Here is a 17678-nt window from a genome sequence, read left to right on the forward strand (position 1 = left end):
GCGAAGACAAAGAAGCAGGTTTGACAGGAGCTTGACTCGTACTTCGACGAGTTGATGCGCACCGCCACCAACCCAGACTTGCCTATTAGTGCAGACATCATGTGCAAGTATGTTGCTGGTTCGGCCACATTGAAGACAATGATGCACATGCTTTCAGACGAGTTGGACAGAGGAGCCCGAGCAGTGTACCCGGATGCTATGGAGGCAAGGTTCAGGTTTCAGATGGATGTCATAGTAGAACACACAAACACTATCAAGCACTACCAATCTTGGCATCGATATGTTACTGTTGATCAACATGAGGATGTCGAGTAGTTGGACTTCTATAGTTGTCTAAGTCAGAATGATGTCTAGTTTGGCTTGTTCAAGCCATTGTTCACATGGGTACATGTGCATTGTAATGTTGAGTCATGTCAAGTGTAAGTCAAGTCTCAATAGTGGATGTAACAGTCATAGAGTAGGTGAAGAGTCATGAGGGTAGTTGAATGGTCACAAAGGGGAATGTCAAGGGTCACCCCACCCTTTTCTATAAATAGTCCCTCATAACTCATTGTATGGGCTTTTGGTTAGCCAAGCTTCTATTAAGACTACCTTGAAGAAAGCTTGGACAATATTGTAATGCACCTTGGCTTCTCCACTGCACGGAGCTAGTACATCTCTTTGGAGGAGCAGGCGGATGTGGCTATAATGTTTCACTGATGGGGCTAGCAGGTTTACATGGATGTATTATATGATTGGAACTTACACTTCTTTATATAATAAGAGCCAACACATTTTCATGCATATGTTGTTATTGTAGTTGGATTGTTCCGGTTGCCTTAATGATATATGTTGTTTAACTTACGTATTTGTGTATGAACTGATTCGTATGCAATTATAAGAATCTTGTTGCAAATGTGTTGTTGGTTTAACCATCACTTTGGATTGTCGACTATTCTGCTTTCCAGCTTGTGATGCATCTTTGCTCGTGTGTTCCCTTCCCAGCTGAGTATTGATATAGGTTGTCAAGGGGCGCACTCATCTCACCCCATTTGTGTTAGAACCTTTCATGCATCTTCCCTGACTCATTGCAGCGGTCACACCCTTGCTACTGACAAAGTTATCTTACTTGCCTTTGTGCGACATCGCGGTCAAGGCATTACCTTACGACCCACTTTTGGGACTCCTACACCAAACGGTCTGAGGTATAATTGGGACTTCTTACTGGGGAGATCCCCTTGACATGTTGGCGGGTCCAGCACCGTCAACATAAGCTCAATTGATTTGGAACCTGTGAGTGATCTAACCATGGATAACCTTAGTGATGACCTAGTTAGGGAGGAAAAAAGGGTTCTAAAATCAAGTTAAGGTTGAAATCTATCTTTGGATTAAGTATATAAATGGCACCTGGTTCACTGACTATAGTTAGGCTTGTTTTGGTCCTAAAAATCTCATGAGGCACTAGCCATTAATATGAGTGGTAGCTACTTGGGGGTGAATAACCATGAAATAAACAGTGACTAGGTTTTCTAGGAATTTCACTGACTTGTCAAGTTATTGCTTTAAATGTAATAGTCATTGTGTGAGGTTGGATGTGGTTGGTTTTACTTTGCTTTAGAATAAAAATAAAATTAAAAGTTTCCAAGGAAAGCCTTGAGAGGAAATCACATATACTTTTTTTGGATTGTACTTAAAGTAAACTTCTTAGCACTAATTACGATGTTTGAATAGATAAGGATGTGGACTAAGCTATGAAGCAAAGATAACTAACAGGAAGGATCAATCACAATATCTACTACATAAAGCTTAAAGCAGTCAACCACTTGAAATAATTCATCACACACACACACACACACAGTTTAAACCTAGTTGGGAAACAACTAAGTACTTTCCAACATTCATAATGGTACTTAATGCAAATTATGGTGCCTCATTGGATAGAAACAATGAATTAGACATGTAATAAAGCAACTTTGAGACAACTATTAGAATTTTTACGTCATAGGCATGTATATTTTGGAGTTGGAAGGGAGCTTCTTAATTAAATGGTGGGGATGTGTTTATTCGTTGTCCTCCCTTTTAATATGCACCATTCAATGTTAAACTTGCATGAGAGTTAAAACTACATATATTTTGGAATTGGAAGGGAGCTTCTTAATTAAATGGTGGGGATGTGTTTATTCGTTGTCCTCCCTTTTAATCTGCACCATTCAATGTTAAACTTGCATGAGAGTTAAACCACTCCAAATGATCGGATGGTTAAAATCATCCAATGTCATCCTCTTTTAATACAACCACTGCCTCCAACTAATAGACATGTCATTGAAGAATCTTTAAAGGGAAATGCATTGTATTTAAAAACATTGATTATTTAATCTTTAACCATTGTCATGGCATCAAGTTAATTGAACACAATTTTATATTGATATCAATAAAGAAAAGATTATTACTCTATTTCTTACATATAAATTTAGAGTAAAGAAAATATTATTACTCTATTTCTTACATATAAATTTAGAATTGAAGCTAAGTAGTATTTAAAACAAGAAAAAAAGAAACACAATTTAAAAAGATAAAATATTACCATGTGTAAAGGACTTTCCCTAACAATGTTGATGTGAATTAGCAAAAACAAAATACCAAATAGAATAAAAAATATTAGATGAACAATATACTATAAATATTCCAATCCCTTAATTATATATACTTATTTTTCATATTTATAAAATATATTTACCATTACAAAATTTCATTAACATTATACTTTAGAAATATAATAAAGTAGTACTATAAACTAATATATAAACTAGTAAATAAATATTCCAATCAGTTAATTATATATACTTATTTTTCATATTTATAAAATATATTTACCATTACAAAACTTCATTAACTTTATACTTTTAAAAATATAATAAAGTAGTTTTAAAAATATAATAAAGTAGTACTTAAACTAGTAAATAAATATTCCAATCTCTTAATTATATATATTTATTTTTCATATTTATAAAATATATTTACCTTTATAAAATTTCATTAACATTACACTTTTAGAAATATAATAAAACAATCTTATAAACTAGTAAATAAATATTCCAATCCCTTAATTATATATACTTATTTTTCATATTTATAAAATATATTTACTGTTACAAAATTTCATTAACATTATACTTTTAGAAATATAATAAAGTAGTACTATAAACTAGTAAATAAAATATTCAATAATGAAAATATCTAATTGTTAATGTACCAAATTTATATAAAATATTTAATAATGAAAATATCTAATTGGTGTGTACCAAATTTTCAATGAAAACTTTAAAATTATGTTTAGTATAGGGAAGAAAACGATTTTATTACATTTAGTATAGGAAAAAACAATTTTATTATATTTAGTATAAGAAAGAAACAATTTTATTAAAAAATATAACTGATTTATAATAAAAATAAAATAAATTTATGTAAATTATATTTTCAAAAAATTTATATTTGAAAAAGTAATAAGGAAAATTATGCCAATACCTTAGCAATTAGTTTTTGTGATAATGTATTTAGCTAGGGTTTGTCTAGAAGTTGGGAGTATTTATTTTGAAGCTTCACCAGAAACTGCGAGCATTTATTTTGAAGCTTCACCAGAAACTGCGAGCATTTATTTTGTATGAAGCTTCACCAGAAACTGCGAGCATTTATTTTGAAGCTTCACAAGAAAAAAAAACCAAATACATCAAAGAGATGAAAAAACAATAAGTCTTATAAACTATTTTTAACTGATAGACTTTCAAATAATTTCTCAATAAGCAAAATTCCAATAAGTCTTATAAACTATTTTTAACCGATAGACTTTCAAATAATTTATCTCTAAAGCAAAATCTCAAGGTGATTTGTATAAGCACATGTAAATATTTTCTAAACGCTGATGTAGATATCTCCGCCAAAATCTCAAGGTGATTTGTATAAGCACATATAAATATTTTCTAAACGCTGATGTGGATATCTCCGCCCACTAGAAAATGTAATATTTCAATTTTATACTGTAAATTTTCAAATTCCATATACATATAAATATAATTTATAACTAGTTTTGTTAACGTTAAAATTTAATCTAATTTCATTATAGAAAATGAAATTACAAAATGCGAAAGCAACAATGAAAACGTGGATGTCTGATAACATCGGATGAGTTTTGAACCCTAAACCTGAATGAATTGAATTACATGAAAGGAAACGCAATTAGGGAATGGGGTGTGAAAAGAGGAAGCGCAAGTCATTGAATATATGAACCTGATCTCCACCGCTTTTCAAGGATTTTCTTTCTCAAAATTGTGCAGTCTCCCGGTCATGTGGCAATGAGCATGCCTCCTATTATCAGTGGGGGACATGTATTTAGTGTGGCATGTGAAATGGATGAATATGAGTTTAATTCTTGACCATCATTGAAAATACACACAGGCCGTCAAACTTGGGCTTCGAGTTCATGGGAATCGGAAAATGGGGGCCTTTTAGGAAGCAAACACAACTACAAAAGTTCCAGTTTTACTTCGCTAAATTTGCTCGGCAAATGTCCTCCTTTCAAATCTTTCCTTGGTGGGATTGTGTGAACAGACAGCTGGGCTTGAGCCCATTCTGTCATGTTTTCCACTTGGGTTTTACTCAAATTAGCATCTTGCTTGCTTGTCAAAGAGTGAGATCCAGTTTCTGACTGTTCTTGTTGCCTATGTATGTCTCAGATCTGTTGAAATATACCTTATATACACATATGCGTGTCCAATAACTCTCAAGTTGATTCATTTTCAGAGATTGAGGTTGCATGATATGATCTCTAACAAATTCTTCACAAACAATCCAGGCATTTAATCCATCTCCAACACGTGTCCTGATGGTAACAATGCTTGAGCTGGGAAAGATCGAGTCTTCATCGAATAATCATATTCTCCAATACCCATATTACTATTACTATAGTTTGTGATTTTGTAGTCCGAGAGAGATGGTATTCAAATCAAAGTTCAGATGGATAGTCCTCGTTGGGCTGGTGTTATCGGTGCTTTCTCTTGCTACACATTTTATACTGGCGAACTACTCCTCTGCAGATCTCGTCCAATACACTCCTATCTTGACAATTTTCAACTGGCGTCCCGTGGTTGAGAACGAGGAGTTTCATCACAGGGTAAACAATCAGGTATGAATGTGATCATCAAACACATTTTTTTCAATTGCAGGAACATTGAACTTGGCTGTTTTGGGTTTGGAAGCATACATGGTAGTACTCATCGTTTTTCAATTGCTCGAGTGCACTGATGCGCTGAAGTGTTGTGTTTTATTGCAGAGTTCCCAATACAGGAAACTATGGGGTCCAATAAAATCACTTGAATCATTACAGCCCTATGCAAATCCACGAGGCAAATATCCGGGTAGGTTCCTTTTCTCCCATTACAGCTCTGTTTTCCTTTGCAGCTCGCCATTACTATTACTACGAATAGTGATAATCAATTGCAGTATGCAATTTGGGTCAGAATGGAAGACCGCCAGGGGTGAAGTCCCTTGTTTTTATGATAACCCAGGTAGGTTGGCGGTAATGGATGCATGATAACCACCTTTAGTATCAGGGCAACACAGTTGATGTCAAGGTCCATCTTGTTTGAGTAATCAGATGGAAAGGGATTTTATGCTTTGCAAGAATAAATATCTTACACTTTTTTATTGCAAGTTACTGTCCCTCAGTTCAATTGAATATGCTACCGACCTAGAAATGCCGAAGGAAACTTACATCACGGAATTATCTAACCCTGACATGCAAAAATGAGCAAGTGAGATTGGGTAAGTTTCATCTGTCATTTAGTTTGTTATAACGTGGGACAACAAATTACTTGCCGTAGAAAGACATACTGTGAGTCAATGTGAAGTTTCAGAAACCTAAAATGCAGTTACGATAATCATGACATTCCGTTAAGCAATATATTGCCAATGGGGCCTTGGTTCACTGGTGAGATTGATTGACTATTAAGCCATCCAACAGGGTTTAATTCTTGCAGTGGACTGTCCCTCCCTAATAGCATGCCACAAAATATATGAAGCTGAGTGCATGTTCAGGGTGAATCTGGAGGAATGGATACCCCTTAAACCAGACTCCTAAGCTGAAGGAAGTCCATTAAGAGGTGCAGTACCTGACCCAGGGGCATGTTTCTTGAAGCAATATCCAAAAAGAAAAGGTAATGTAGATAACGTCTAAATCTTCATGTCATATTCTGAACATGACATAGTTGTGGCTTTTCTTGTTGCACTTGACTGCCTCTTGCTTTGCTTCAATATAGTCGGTGAAATGATAAGATATTGTGAATCTTCACACGTGTCTGAGACAATTCCTAGTAAAGGAATGTTTTATTGCCTTTATTGATTAAAATGGTGCAAGACATTGTGTCAGTATAAGCAGTGAATGTTACCACTTGGGGCAAAAGTTGTTGATATCTAAGTAATATCCTCAATTATTTTTGGAGGAATGGGACCCTTGCATGCTAACAATATTTAAATACCCAGTATTTGTTATTCTAGGAAAGTGTTTCCGTTAATCCCCAAAGCATTGCAATTGGCCTGAATATGTTAGGCATCACAAGCAGCTCAGTTTTAATTGCTGACACAGGCTACACAGAGAGAAGCACTAAATGCAAGAGCTTTCATTTGGATAAGCTGCTGAAATGGAGGGGTGCACTTCCATCAAAATCACCCAAGGTTTGCATAGGGCCCCAACCACTGATTCTTGCCTTGGGAAGAATTGAACTTTGGTGGGTGGGTTGGCGTGCCATTCTCTTTGCCACTGAACCATGGTACCATTGGCAAATAAGTGATAACCAATATTGATATTAGATTGCTGACAGCTTATAAATTCTCATTATCACATTGAATATGCTGAATTAAACATTATGTGATTATACCATTCTTTTACAAATCTTATTTGTTCTTGCATGGTTAGCAGCATATTGCTCAGAACTCCGTGGTATTCTCAGCCAAAATCATATGAGGAAGAGGTAAAGAGTTCTTGAGTCCATTAAAGAAATAAAAGTAAAAACAGTAAGTTAAGAAAATAACTTATTGAAACCCTGACATGAAACATGAGGGATACTCTGCAAACTTAATGGAACTAGATGGTTTGGTTACATAGTGGATCCATTGAAATATGGAGCTTGCAACAACAAAAGCTTACAAAATGGTGCAGAAACAAACCAAAATTTGTATCTCCCTTTAATCCTGCCTCAAGGATAACAAATCAGACATCGTGTAATGGCATGGCAGTACTAGCAAGGGAACATATGTTTGAATTAAGAAAAACATCAGTTGCATTCATTACGACAGCCTGCTAGAAGAATGAGATCAGCATTAGAAGAAGCACTGAACAGAAGTTATACATAAGGTGAGTGTACTCAATGGCTGCAGGGGCTCTGTAGTAGCATAAAAGTGTGAATTGCCCGATAGGATATGTAGTTGGTAGCTTAGAAGAGACAACATGTCGCTGGAACAGGTTGATAGCATTTGCTATTCAAAATGACCACTTTTAAGAGTCCCGATGAAGGTGGTGAACTCTCCAAGAAAGGCATTAACCTGTTGACCAATTTAATTATTATGTCATGGAGTCTCATTGGGTTTCTCAACCTTGACAAATTCTTTCATCATTGGATTTTCTCTGCTTCGTACTAACTGACTTTGATATAAGGAAACAATCCCAAGCCCCAACTGTGCAAACACAGTCCCCTTGGTCATCGAAATTTTTTAGCAGGCAAAGCCGTAGCTCTAATATATAACCCCCTAATTGCTAGTTACTAGTCCCATTACACACAGCTCTTGGATGATACCAAATTTAGGATTTAGCATAAAATTGGTTGACTACATGCAATTTTGTAATATCTAGCTGCACTTCTTAAGATAAGAAGATATCTTAGAGAGTGGTTTGTGGTCTTAAGGAAGAGCTAGCTTCTTCTTGAAATCCTGGTTCCCTAAGTTCAACCCAACAGCCATGTCTATCACTTCCACTCCACTCTCTAAGTCGCATGTTGGGGACACATGGATATGGGGATTCGAGTGGTCCTGTCAAAATCAGACCATGGTAAGCAGATTCTGCACTCATGAATTTAATCTAAAATTTTAGATAGGTAAAAAGTGAAAACACCAATCAACATAACAGCTATAGAATACATTAAAATACTAACACATACTGCTGATAACATGAACAACAAACATGCAGATCTGAACTCTCAAAACCGCATTGGTGTTTTTGTATTAAATCTGGTAATTTAAACTAAAACGTTGTAGCTGAAAAATTCGAACACTTGAACCACCATAGTAGTGTTTCTTGCTTCTCCTTTATAGACTAGGAATAAGAAAAGGTACAATGAATCTGGACACATGCACAACAACATGCCAACTGAATATATCAAACCCTAACCTTATTGCACCTTCCTAATGTTGGATATATTAGCCAAGTGAAATGTGCCTCCATTGGAGATAGACTAAGGCATGCAAACATACATCCTTGTACCCTAAGATTGAGAATCCACATGCATGAGCATCTCACTAAGGAATCACACCTTTGAACCAATTGTGCATACAACTACTAACTAAAGAAAAACCCAGAAATATAACTGAACTGCTGAATATGGAAAAACATCCACACTAGAACTGACCTGAGGATGGTACACACATATGCTCTCTATCTCTCTCTCCTCCATAAATGCTCCTGTGCCTCCATTAACTGTTGTACAGAATTGCTGGAGGAGGGCATACTGCTGCTATTGTCTACTCTACTAGAAGATGAAGGTACCATAGTTCGAACACTGTTTGAGCTACACATATGTAAAAACTAACTCTCTCTCTTGGTGAGGAAAGTGTCCTCGATGACTCCAAGCCTTTCCCCAAACATCTTGAACTTCCCCCTTTCCTAGGGGCTTGGTCAGAATATTTGCAACCTTTTGATTTGTAGGAATGCACTAAAGAACAACTGTGCCCTATTGGATCTTGTCTCTGGTGAAGTGGTACTTGATCTCAATATGCTTGGACCAATTGTGGAATGCTATATCCTCAGATTGGTGATACAACTCTGATTGTCATAGTAAATCATGGTAGTGTTTAAAGTTTGATCTGTTAACTTTGTTGATAAGTTGCAAAGCTAGATGGCTTCACAACTAGCAGAGCTGGTTACCATATACTCTGCATATATTTAGCTAAGTGCCACTGAAGCTTGCTTCCCACTAGACTAGGAAACCATACCCAAAACCTAAATTGAAGCAACACCTTGAAGTGCTCCACCTGTCACTAGCTCTACCTACCCAATTACCATGCAACACCAACTCTCCATCATAAATATAACTCAATCCAAAACCCATTGTGCCCTTCAAGCATCAGAGCTTATAGCAACCCAATAAACTTGCTTGGGCTCCACCAGATATATGCTCAAGGTGTTGATAGCAAAACAAACATTAGGTTTGGTATTTACCAAATTACCAGATATGTGAGGGGACCTATTAACCACTCGTACATAGATGGATTAATCAAATTTGAATCTGAATCAATAAGTGGCTTTAGATTTGCCACCATAGGAGTAGCCATGGGTTTACAGTCTATCATTTCAAATATCTTTAGAATCTCTATAGCATACTTACCCTGTCTGAGGAAGATATCACCTGGACTTTGCCACACCTCTCAACCCATGAAATACTGCATAAAACAAATGTCCTTATATCAAATTCTCTGGCCACATTTTCCTTGTGTCATGCTATGATTTTCTCTGAACTTTTTGGAGAACTAGGGAATTAGTCAGATCAAAGAGCTTAGATATTCCAAGAAGAGGTGGTGTCTAAAGACACCATTACATGGAAGTGTAAGAAACTGAATATTTCCATACAGAACATATCTCACATTATTCATTTATCGACGCGTTTCGAACCAGCAAGTGTGGTTCATCGTCAGGGCAAGATTCGAAACCACACTTGCTGGTTTGAAACGCATCGACAAATGAATTTTGATGTGATTATTGTCGAAAACATTTCTCAATATACATGATATGGATCACAGAAGACTAAATTCAATAATATCTCACATTTTTAAACATAGATTGACTCAGTCATATTATATATAGCACCAACATGTAAGCAACTCCCTTGAAGCAAGGAAGATGAGGTCCACTTAGAGTGTGAGGGTGCGTAACTAACTCTTTGAATTCTGCCTTATTCTGAGCACTAATTGATTGCTTTGGTCTAATTGCTTGACCAGTCGAATGCTGCAGTCAACTCTCGTAGTTGATGGACATTTCTTCATCATTTAACAAGTTAGGGCTTATTGTGGCATGTGTAACAGCTCTATGTGTCTTAACCATTCATGAATTGCTCTTTTTGGCTTGTCCTCTTGCCTCCATTGGCCCATAAATGATAGGCACCAGTTTCCTATCTTCCATCAACCCTTTTATTCTCATTATGCTACAATAAGACAAAAATATTGTTTTGCTAGAGCTATCTCTTCACATCACCTTTAAGCTTCATTGTTATAGCTGCAATAATCTGAACACCTAGGGATACCCCGCTTGAGTTGAATGGCCAACCAAAAGTGAGAGGATAGGTTGCTTAGGTGACAGTGGGGTCTGTCCTATTAGTTCCCCCTTGGGTTGCACCATGTGGATTAGGGCTTTGATCATCAAGTGTGAGTTGGGGAGATAATACAGTGAATGTTGAAAGATTATAGGTTAAAGAGGGACGTAAAGAATGAGAATTTACCCAAAGGCTGAAAACATTATCAACTTGGTTGAAGTGGGGAGTCCACATTATCCCTCACCAGAGCCTCTCAATTCTGGATGAAAAATATCTGCTGCAAATTAAAAGAAGCCTCAATATCAAGTCACTCACAGGATCTTTCATTTCAGGATGTAAAATACCTGCTATAAAGAAAGAGAAATCTCCATATGAAGTCATCCATAGCAGACATAAAAGCATACTGAAGAATGAAGTTGTGGGTTGGCTATCTTGCTCATATATTTCAAGGAAAAACTTTTATGTGAGGCCATGGAAGTTGTAGAGGAAAGCTAGAAATTGTGAGCACAAGCAGGAACACAATGGATTATCACTAGGTATTTGTAAACAGTAAGATGTGAGTTTCCAGATGATGATCTGATCCATTCTTTACAATCCCACATAAATTTAACATCTCTGAGATGCTGAGCTCATACTCTCAATGTTAGAAACTGCGCAAACTGGTCCTTCATAGTGTTGATACAGGATTGGAGTCCATTTCCATGAATACAAGGCTTTTGCTGATAATTAAAGCCATTGAGGAGAGAGTAAATTGTAGCAGAAGATTCTATTTGTTGAATTCTTTGAGAGATGGTAACAGAAATGGAGGATGAGCAATGCAAGGCATGATGAGAGTTTAAAGAATATTTTGTTGATGACTTTGTTGAATCAGGGAAGCATAAGAACCAAGATCAATATAAGTCTGAAAGCCATCAACCTTTAACACAATTTTATGAAAACACATACTGCATGATCAACTTCAAAGTGGACTTGTAAAGATGGCAGGACGGTCACAGAGTAGAAGGTAGAAGTTAAAGAATGAGAGATTATGTGATTAGGTGGGATGCTTAATTTTCATAGAGAGTAGCTGTAGGGTTAGGATTAGTTAGTAATAGGTGTAATGAAGTGAAATTAACGACTATCGTTAAAAGTTGTAACCTTTTATGTTGCATATAGACATTGTGTGTTTTGTTTGGAAAGATGTGTGGTTTTAGAGATAGTGTAGTCAGGCAAGAGGCAGATGCATTGGTGAACACTCACAATGAAGAGTTACTGTTGATGGTTTCATAGCATAAAATTTATTGTCGTATACTAGTTATTTGGGTATATTTTCATTTATGTATATTGTATGGTCGTAGCTGTAGCCATAGCATATGGCAAGAGTGGTCGGTCACCATGGATTTGATAATATGTTTGATCTCAATTCAGAACATGAAATAACTGCAGCATGTTTTACGACACTAGAGAAACAAATTTTTAATTGCAAATTGGCATTTTATTGTATTGCAGGTGAAGTAGTTTGTTCCTTCACAGATTGAAAATGGAAAAATTTAGGGCAGAAGCAGGCCCATTCACACCCATGTACTAGGTTACATGCCTATTTATATTTTATAAACATACAATGCGGGTGGACCGTGGAAGTACAATCTATATCTTCCTTAACCTCCTTTTTTAGACTTTCTAGAAACAGCCCTCTGCTTAATCAGCACTTATAACATGACATACTAACATGACTAGCTCATGCAGCATATTGGCTCACAAAAGTGCAGGTACAGAAAAAGATAATCATTACATTTAAGGTTTTTTCTTTTTGGTACTATAAAAAATTATATTTGGTCAAGAAGGGCTATACAATTGGTTAGGTGTTGTGTTTGTCAAATTATATCCTGGATGACTTTATTTATCTTCCACTTGAACAGACAGAAATCAGGAGCATTAATTGAAAACCTAATTTGAGTTAGTCAGTGGAAAAAAAGTGTCAATCAATTGCAGCAAGGAAGTAATCTCACTTCAACTATCTTTTTCGTGTCTGGGCATGTTTGGAACTGAACCTGGGTGAAATACAGCAAGTGCTTCTGGAATCTGCACCCTTTATGGCTGATTCTAATGAGCCTTGGTTGTGCTTACTACTTAGGCCCCTGTTAACTTCCAACTTGTACTTGATCATAAAAGCCCTAATACACAATGTACAAGTTAAGAGGGAACTACTAGGACAGTCACCATTGTCACGTAAGTAACCTATCCTTTTTGTTGTAGGTTGGCTCTCCTTTGGCTCAAGGAGGGTATTCCTAGTAGGATTATCAAAGCTAATCTGTGATGCACAAGGTGATATGAGAGTAGCTTTAGTAAAAATGATTTTTTTTTTTGTATTTTAGGAAATAAAAGTTTGATAGAAGGAAGTGGAGATTCCCAATCCAACAAGGGCAATGGAGTCAAGGGGTATCTATGGAGGGTTATCTTTTTATATGTTGGCAATGGAAGTAGGGCCAAAAGTCTCGATACCAACACACTAATCTTTCTGTAATCTAATGCAGAATTTCTACAAGGAAGAGACCAAAAAGGATCTAACTTCAACTAGAGAACTCAACTTTAATCTAGTAATTGAAATTAATTACCTTGCTAGGGTTTTAAGAGGATAGACATAGCAATGAATCAATAAACAGTTACTAAACTAACAACGGAGAAATGGGGAGGAGTTACCTCACATGCAAAACCCCTTCCAACTGGTAGAGTTTACCCTTCAAATGGATCAAGTTGCTAGTATATGTAGAAGAAACATCACCAAATGCCAGCCTTTTAAGTACCAAATTATTATGCATTGAATGAAGAAAGAACCCTTATACATCACATATGCTCCAAGAAAGATATATCCATTAAGCTCCAAGGAGGGGGAAGCTTCAAAATTCCAACAATGATTACAAATGAGGAAGGGATACTCTTTATATAGAGTTTGGCTCAGCTTCCTTTGCAATAAAATAATAATATGTCATGCGAAACCCTAGATTTTGCCTAGGGAGGGGTGAAGAAATATTTCCTCAACTTATTAATTAACAATACATAAAATAATGAAGTGGCCAAGGCCACATGTACAAGTATCCAACAAAAATATGTCCAAGAGATTGGGATGTCCCTATCAAACAAGTAAGGAGACAGTTCAAAGGTGCAACATCTAGCTTCCAAAGGCCTCTAAGTTGATAGATCACAACCAACTCCTCAAAGTAGGCAATGAAACCTACTAGATCTCCAAGGTGGATTTGTAATTCTCCAAGGTGAAATGTCCCAATAGGCAATGAATAGAAGCTCCCAAGAATGGATGGCCTCTAATAGATACATAAAAATAGGGGCCATGTGGCCTCAAGAGCAAGGGCACTCTTCACCATGGGCATATATCAATAATGATCCCCCCAAATAACCAAAATGCTCAAGCAAAAATGGTGGGGTGTTTCTCAAACAAGTGGTCAAAATGTGGTGAGAATTTTCCCATGGCAGAATTTTTAAAGCACGATAACTACATCAATTTTCTTCGGAATTTCTATTATGACCAGATTTTGGAAATCCCATAGGAACTCTACATTTAATGGGATTGATTTGGCAGAAATTTGGGCACTTCATCATAATATAATTGCTTCTCAAGCTAGGAACCCTAGATCTAGTGTTTTGAACCTCCTAGATCTTCTCCAACATGGGACATCTTCAACTATAAATGCAAGCAACCTTCGTGAAGATGGATGTCTTCTCAAAATAGGTCGTGAAACCATGAAGAACCTACTCAAGGGACTTGTGGCATCTCCCAAGGTGGATGAGAAGATGTGCAAAGTGACTTCCAAAGTGGACATCATCCTTAAATCAAGCAAGTGGATCCTTGTTACAATGCCTCAACATGTGGAATCATGAATGTCAATAACACTCAATCATCTCCATGAAAAGAAGGGATGACCCCTTTTTAATAAAGATGCCTCAACATATGTGCAAAGCAAGCCTCTAAGGTGGCATGTGTTGACCAAAAATGAACAAGGAGATGTGTAATGTGGAAGAATGAGTCAAATAATCAATAAATCACATGCCAAGTCATGAAGAATCCAATCAAGTCATCAAGGAGAAGGGCTGCCTCATCAAAATATGCATAAGGTGATGATAAGCATGTACATTCCTCCAAATGTGGGCAAAAGAAGGGGAGTACTCTAGGTATAACCATGGTCCATGCCACAAGCAACCCATCCATAAGAGCTAGGGTGTTGGAGAAAAAGGAAGGCAAACCATGTTTGTACCCATCCATCCAAGTGATAAGTCATATGTAGAAGAGGGGAAGCATACCAAGTGCTCTATGCCATGACGAAGCCAATCAAAGAAATATGCCCATACAATGACTACTCAGCCCCGAAATGCTAGGGTGTTCCACCTCATATCCAATCATCTAGCAAGGGGTGGAGACTAAACCATCACATGAGCAAGTATTCAAAGCAATGCATCATCAGAACCTCTAGCACATCGCCATCCATGTCATCAACAATCCATGGAATCACGTGAACACCCAAACCACCCAAAGCTATTTGTGACTAATTTGCACTGAAACAGATACGGGAACAGATATGGATAAAGATACGGGGTTTGAAACGGATACAACAAATTTTCAAAAAATCTGGATACGATACGGCAGGAAACTGCACACACACACACACATATATAACAAAATAAGAATTTCATATTACCATTGATCTTTTAGAATCTAGATTATATCTAAAAGTACTGGCAGTTTACTATCATTATTCATAATTCATATGGTTGTTCAAAACTTAAAAGTTTAAAAGTTAAAACACCATCATAAATTACTTTTACATATCATCAAATATGTCATCATTCATGTCACTAAGTCATCATTCTGTCATGAAACTGCTTTAAATCTTGAGTACTACTCAAAAATCGGTTTATTGTTTTAGTGGAGATATTACTTGAATACATATCATATGTTGTTGGGGTGTGTCATTTTATTTGGAGGGGATTGATGTCTTTCATTTTGAGTGGATAATGATGCTGCAGAGGGACTATGATGCCCAGTTGAAAAGAATGGTTGGAAAAGAGGAACCTCGTTCTTCTTTGTAGAGATGCTTAATATTGTTATACTTGCTGCTGCTGTTGAAACTTGAAATGTGGGTTCATTAAAGGGTTGATGATGCTGAGGTGAGAATGTCAGCAATTTCACAATCAACATCCTCAAGTTTCTTTGGCTCGAAAATCTGCCGATGATAAAATACCAATAACAATAGTAATATCCAATCCAATGTCCCCTTAATCACATGACGCATATAAATTTAACTCTATATATAGAACAGATAACAACATAAGAACATTTTCCATCTGCATTCAAACTTAAAGTCACAAAGAAAAGGTAACCACCATTTCTTTAATTTACTGTTGTTAAGTAGGGACTTCATTGTTAGTGGTAGGTAAAAATGATGGTGTTGTATTTAGGAGTTAGATGTTTCAAAGCTCAAGCTGTAACGCCAAACAGTAGTCCAGATACAACTTGAGCTATCCATATTTCCGGAAATGGTCCAAAAACTACCAAAAAAACCCAATTGCAGTATCCGGCATTTAAATAACGGCATCAATACGTTTGCCATATGTATCTGTACCATTTCGTACCATAATCAGTTTCAGATTCGGCGAACGGCGTTTCCAGTGACTTACCTAGGCGTTTCCGGCAACTTAGATTTGTGATGAAAATCACAAGGGTAGTGAAAAAATTCACTAGTATAGGCCTCATTCAAATGAGGGATAACAACCCCTACACCTCAGGACCATATAGGAGAGTGGGTTTGATAAGTGCCTGAAATGGAAACTCAACATATCCCAATTCCATACTTCAGCTGTTCTACATCTAGTTTGCAGTGAGAAGAGCTCTTTCCAAACACCCCTGCAGCCTTTTTCTCATGCACATATCCCAGTTTAGTCTTTCATGAAAATTCCAGTCCTAGATATTTTATAATTTTGATTGACCTCATGTTTTTTCCTCTCAAACTTACGTGGATATGCTTTGGCTCCTTTTTGAGTGAGAATAGGAGCACCTTGGTTTTACCTGTGTTCACATCCATCCCACCTATTTTGTATAAGCTCTCCAAAGCCTGCCAGCAGTCTTGCAGATTGTGTAGTGTCCTCTGGCTGCCAAGATGACATCATTTGCATAAAGAAGGATTTTATGATGATCCTTGCTATATTTACTCATTTCTCTCCTTTCTGATCTATCCATTCCTCAAGTTTTGAGTGAGAATAGGAGCACCTTGGTTTTACCTGTGTTCACATCCATCCCACCTATTTTGTATAAGCTCTCCAAAGCCTGCCAGCAGTCTTGCAGATTGTGTAGTGTCCTCTGGCTGCCAAGATGACATTCATTTGCATAAAGAAGGATTTTATGATGATCCTTGCTATATTTACTCATTTCTCTCCTTTCTGATCTATCCATTCCTCAAGTCTGTTGATGTAAAGTCCAAATAGTGTGGAGGAGAGTGGGCACTCCTGTGTCACACATATGTCAGTGCCAAAGCATTCCGAATCCTGATTGCCCTTCCTTGGTTCTGTTTTTTGCCTTGATATTATATGCTGTACATCACTGCCCTCCATTAGTCTGGATTCAATGACCATCTCTACTAGCCTTCGCCATAGCTTTATCTAAGTAGTCCTGACCTGGCCCACGACTCTCCAAGAAAGCATCATAATTGCTGCCTGGATGAACTCCGTAACTTCGAATGTGTGGTGTCTGTATGAAAAAATGTTTATGAACCATAATGGATGGCTTTTAAAAGCCCACTCTTGATTCCATTTGCTGGATTATTTGGAACTCAATCATGATTATATTTTTAAAAGGTCAGTCAGAAATATTTTTATGTTATTCAAAATCTCAAATCTGAATGTTTAATTATTGTTTTTAGAGTCTATGAAGGTGCAGAACATATAAAGTAATGTGTAAGCATTCTGGGATTTTTGAAGTGATAGCATTCTTTATTTGGAAAATGCTTCTCCCTAAAAGTTATGTTACTAGATCTAGCAGTTTCTTGAATTTATTAAAATAGGCTTATTAGATGCTTGTTGTATGCAGTTAAGGGTTTACTGTAGAGTCCTTGGATGTCCGCACATTCATGGATTTGCAGTACACAG

The 17678-nt window shown here is 36.7% G+C and overlaps 1 protein-coding gene across 3 annotated transcripts in view; it reads left to right on the forward strand.

The window, feature by feature from the left end:
- The first annotated feature begins 4180 nt into the window (after positions 1-4180).
- Positions 4181-17678, forward strand: part of EDA30 (O-fucosyltransferase family protein) — a 91670-nt gene continuing 78172 nt past the window's right edge. For 2 of the 3 annotated variants that reach the window (XR_016248241.1, XM_089379811.1), the window contains exons 1-2: positions 4181-5158; positions 5306-5390. Coding sequence is in view for 2 of the 3 variants with exons in the window: in XM_089379811.1 (XP_089235937.1) it covers positions 4967-5158; positions 5306-5390 (277 nt within the window). In the remaining variant the exon portion in view is untranslated. The remainder of the gene's footprint in view (positions 5159-5305; positions 5391-17678) is intronic. The other variant, XM_089379812.1, reaches the window with a different exon arrangement.

Source organism: Pinus tabuliformis, chromosome J (assembly GCF_031772625.1).
Source record: "Pinus tabuliformis cultivar Carrire ecotype Pingquan chromosome J, CPIR1, whole genome shotgun sequence".
Classification (NCBI taxonomy): Eukaryota; Viridiplantae; Streptophyta; class Pinopsida; order Pinales; family Pinaceae; genus Pinus; species Pinus tabuliformis.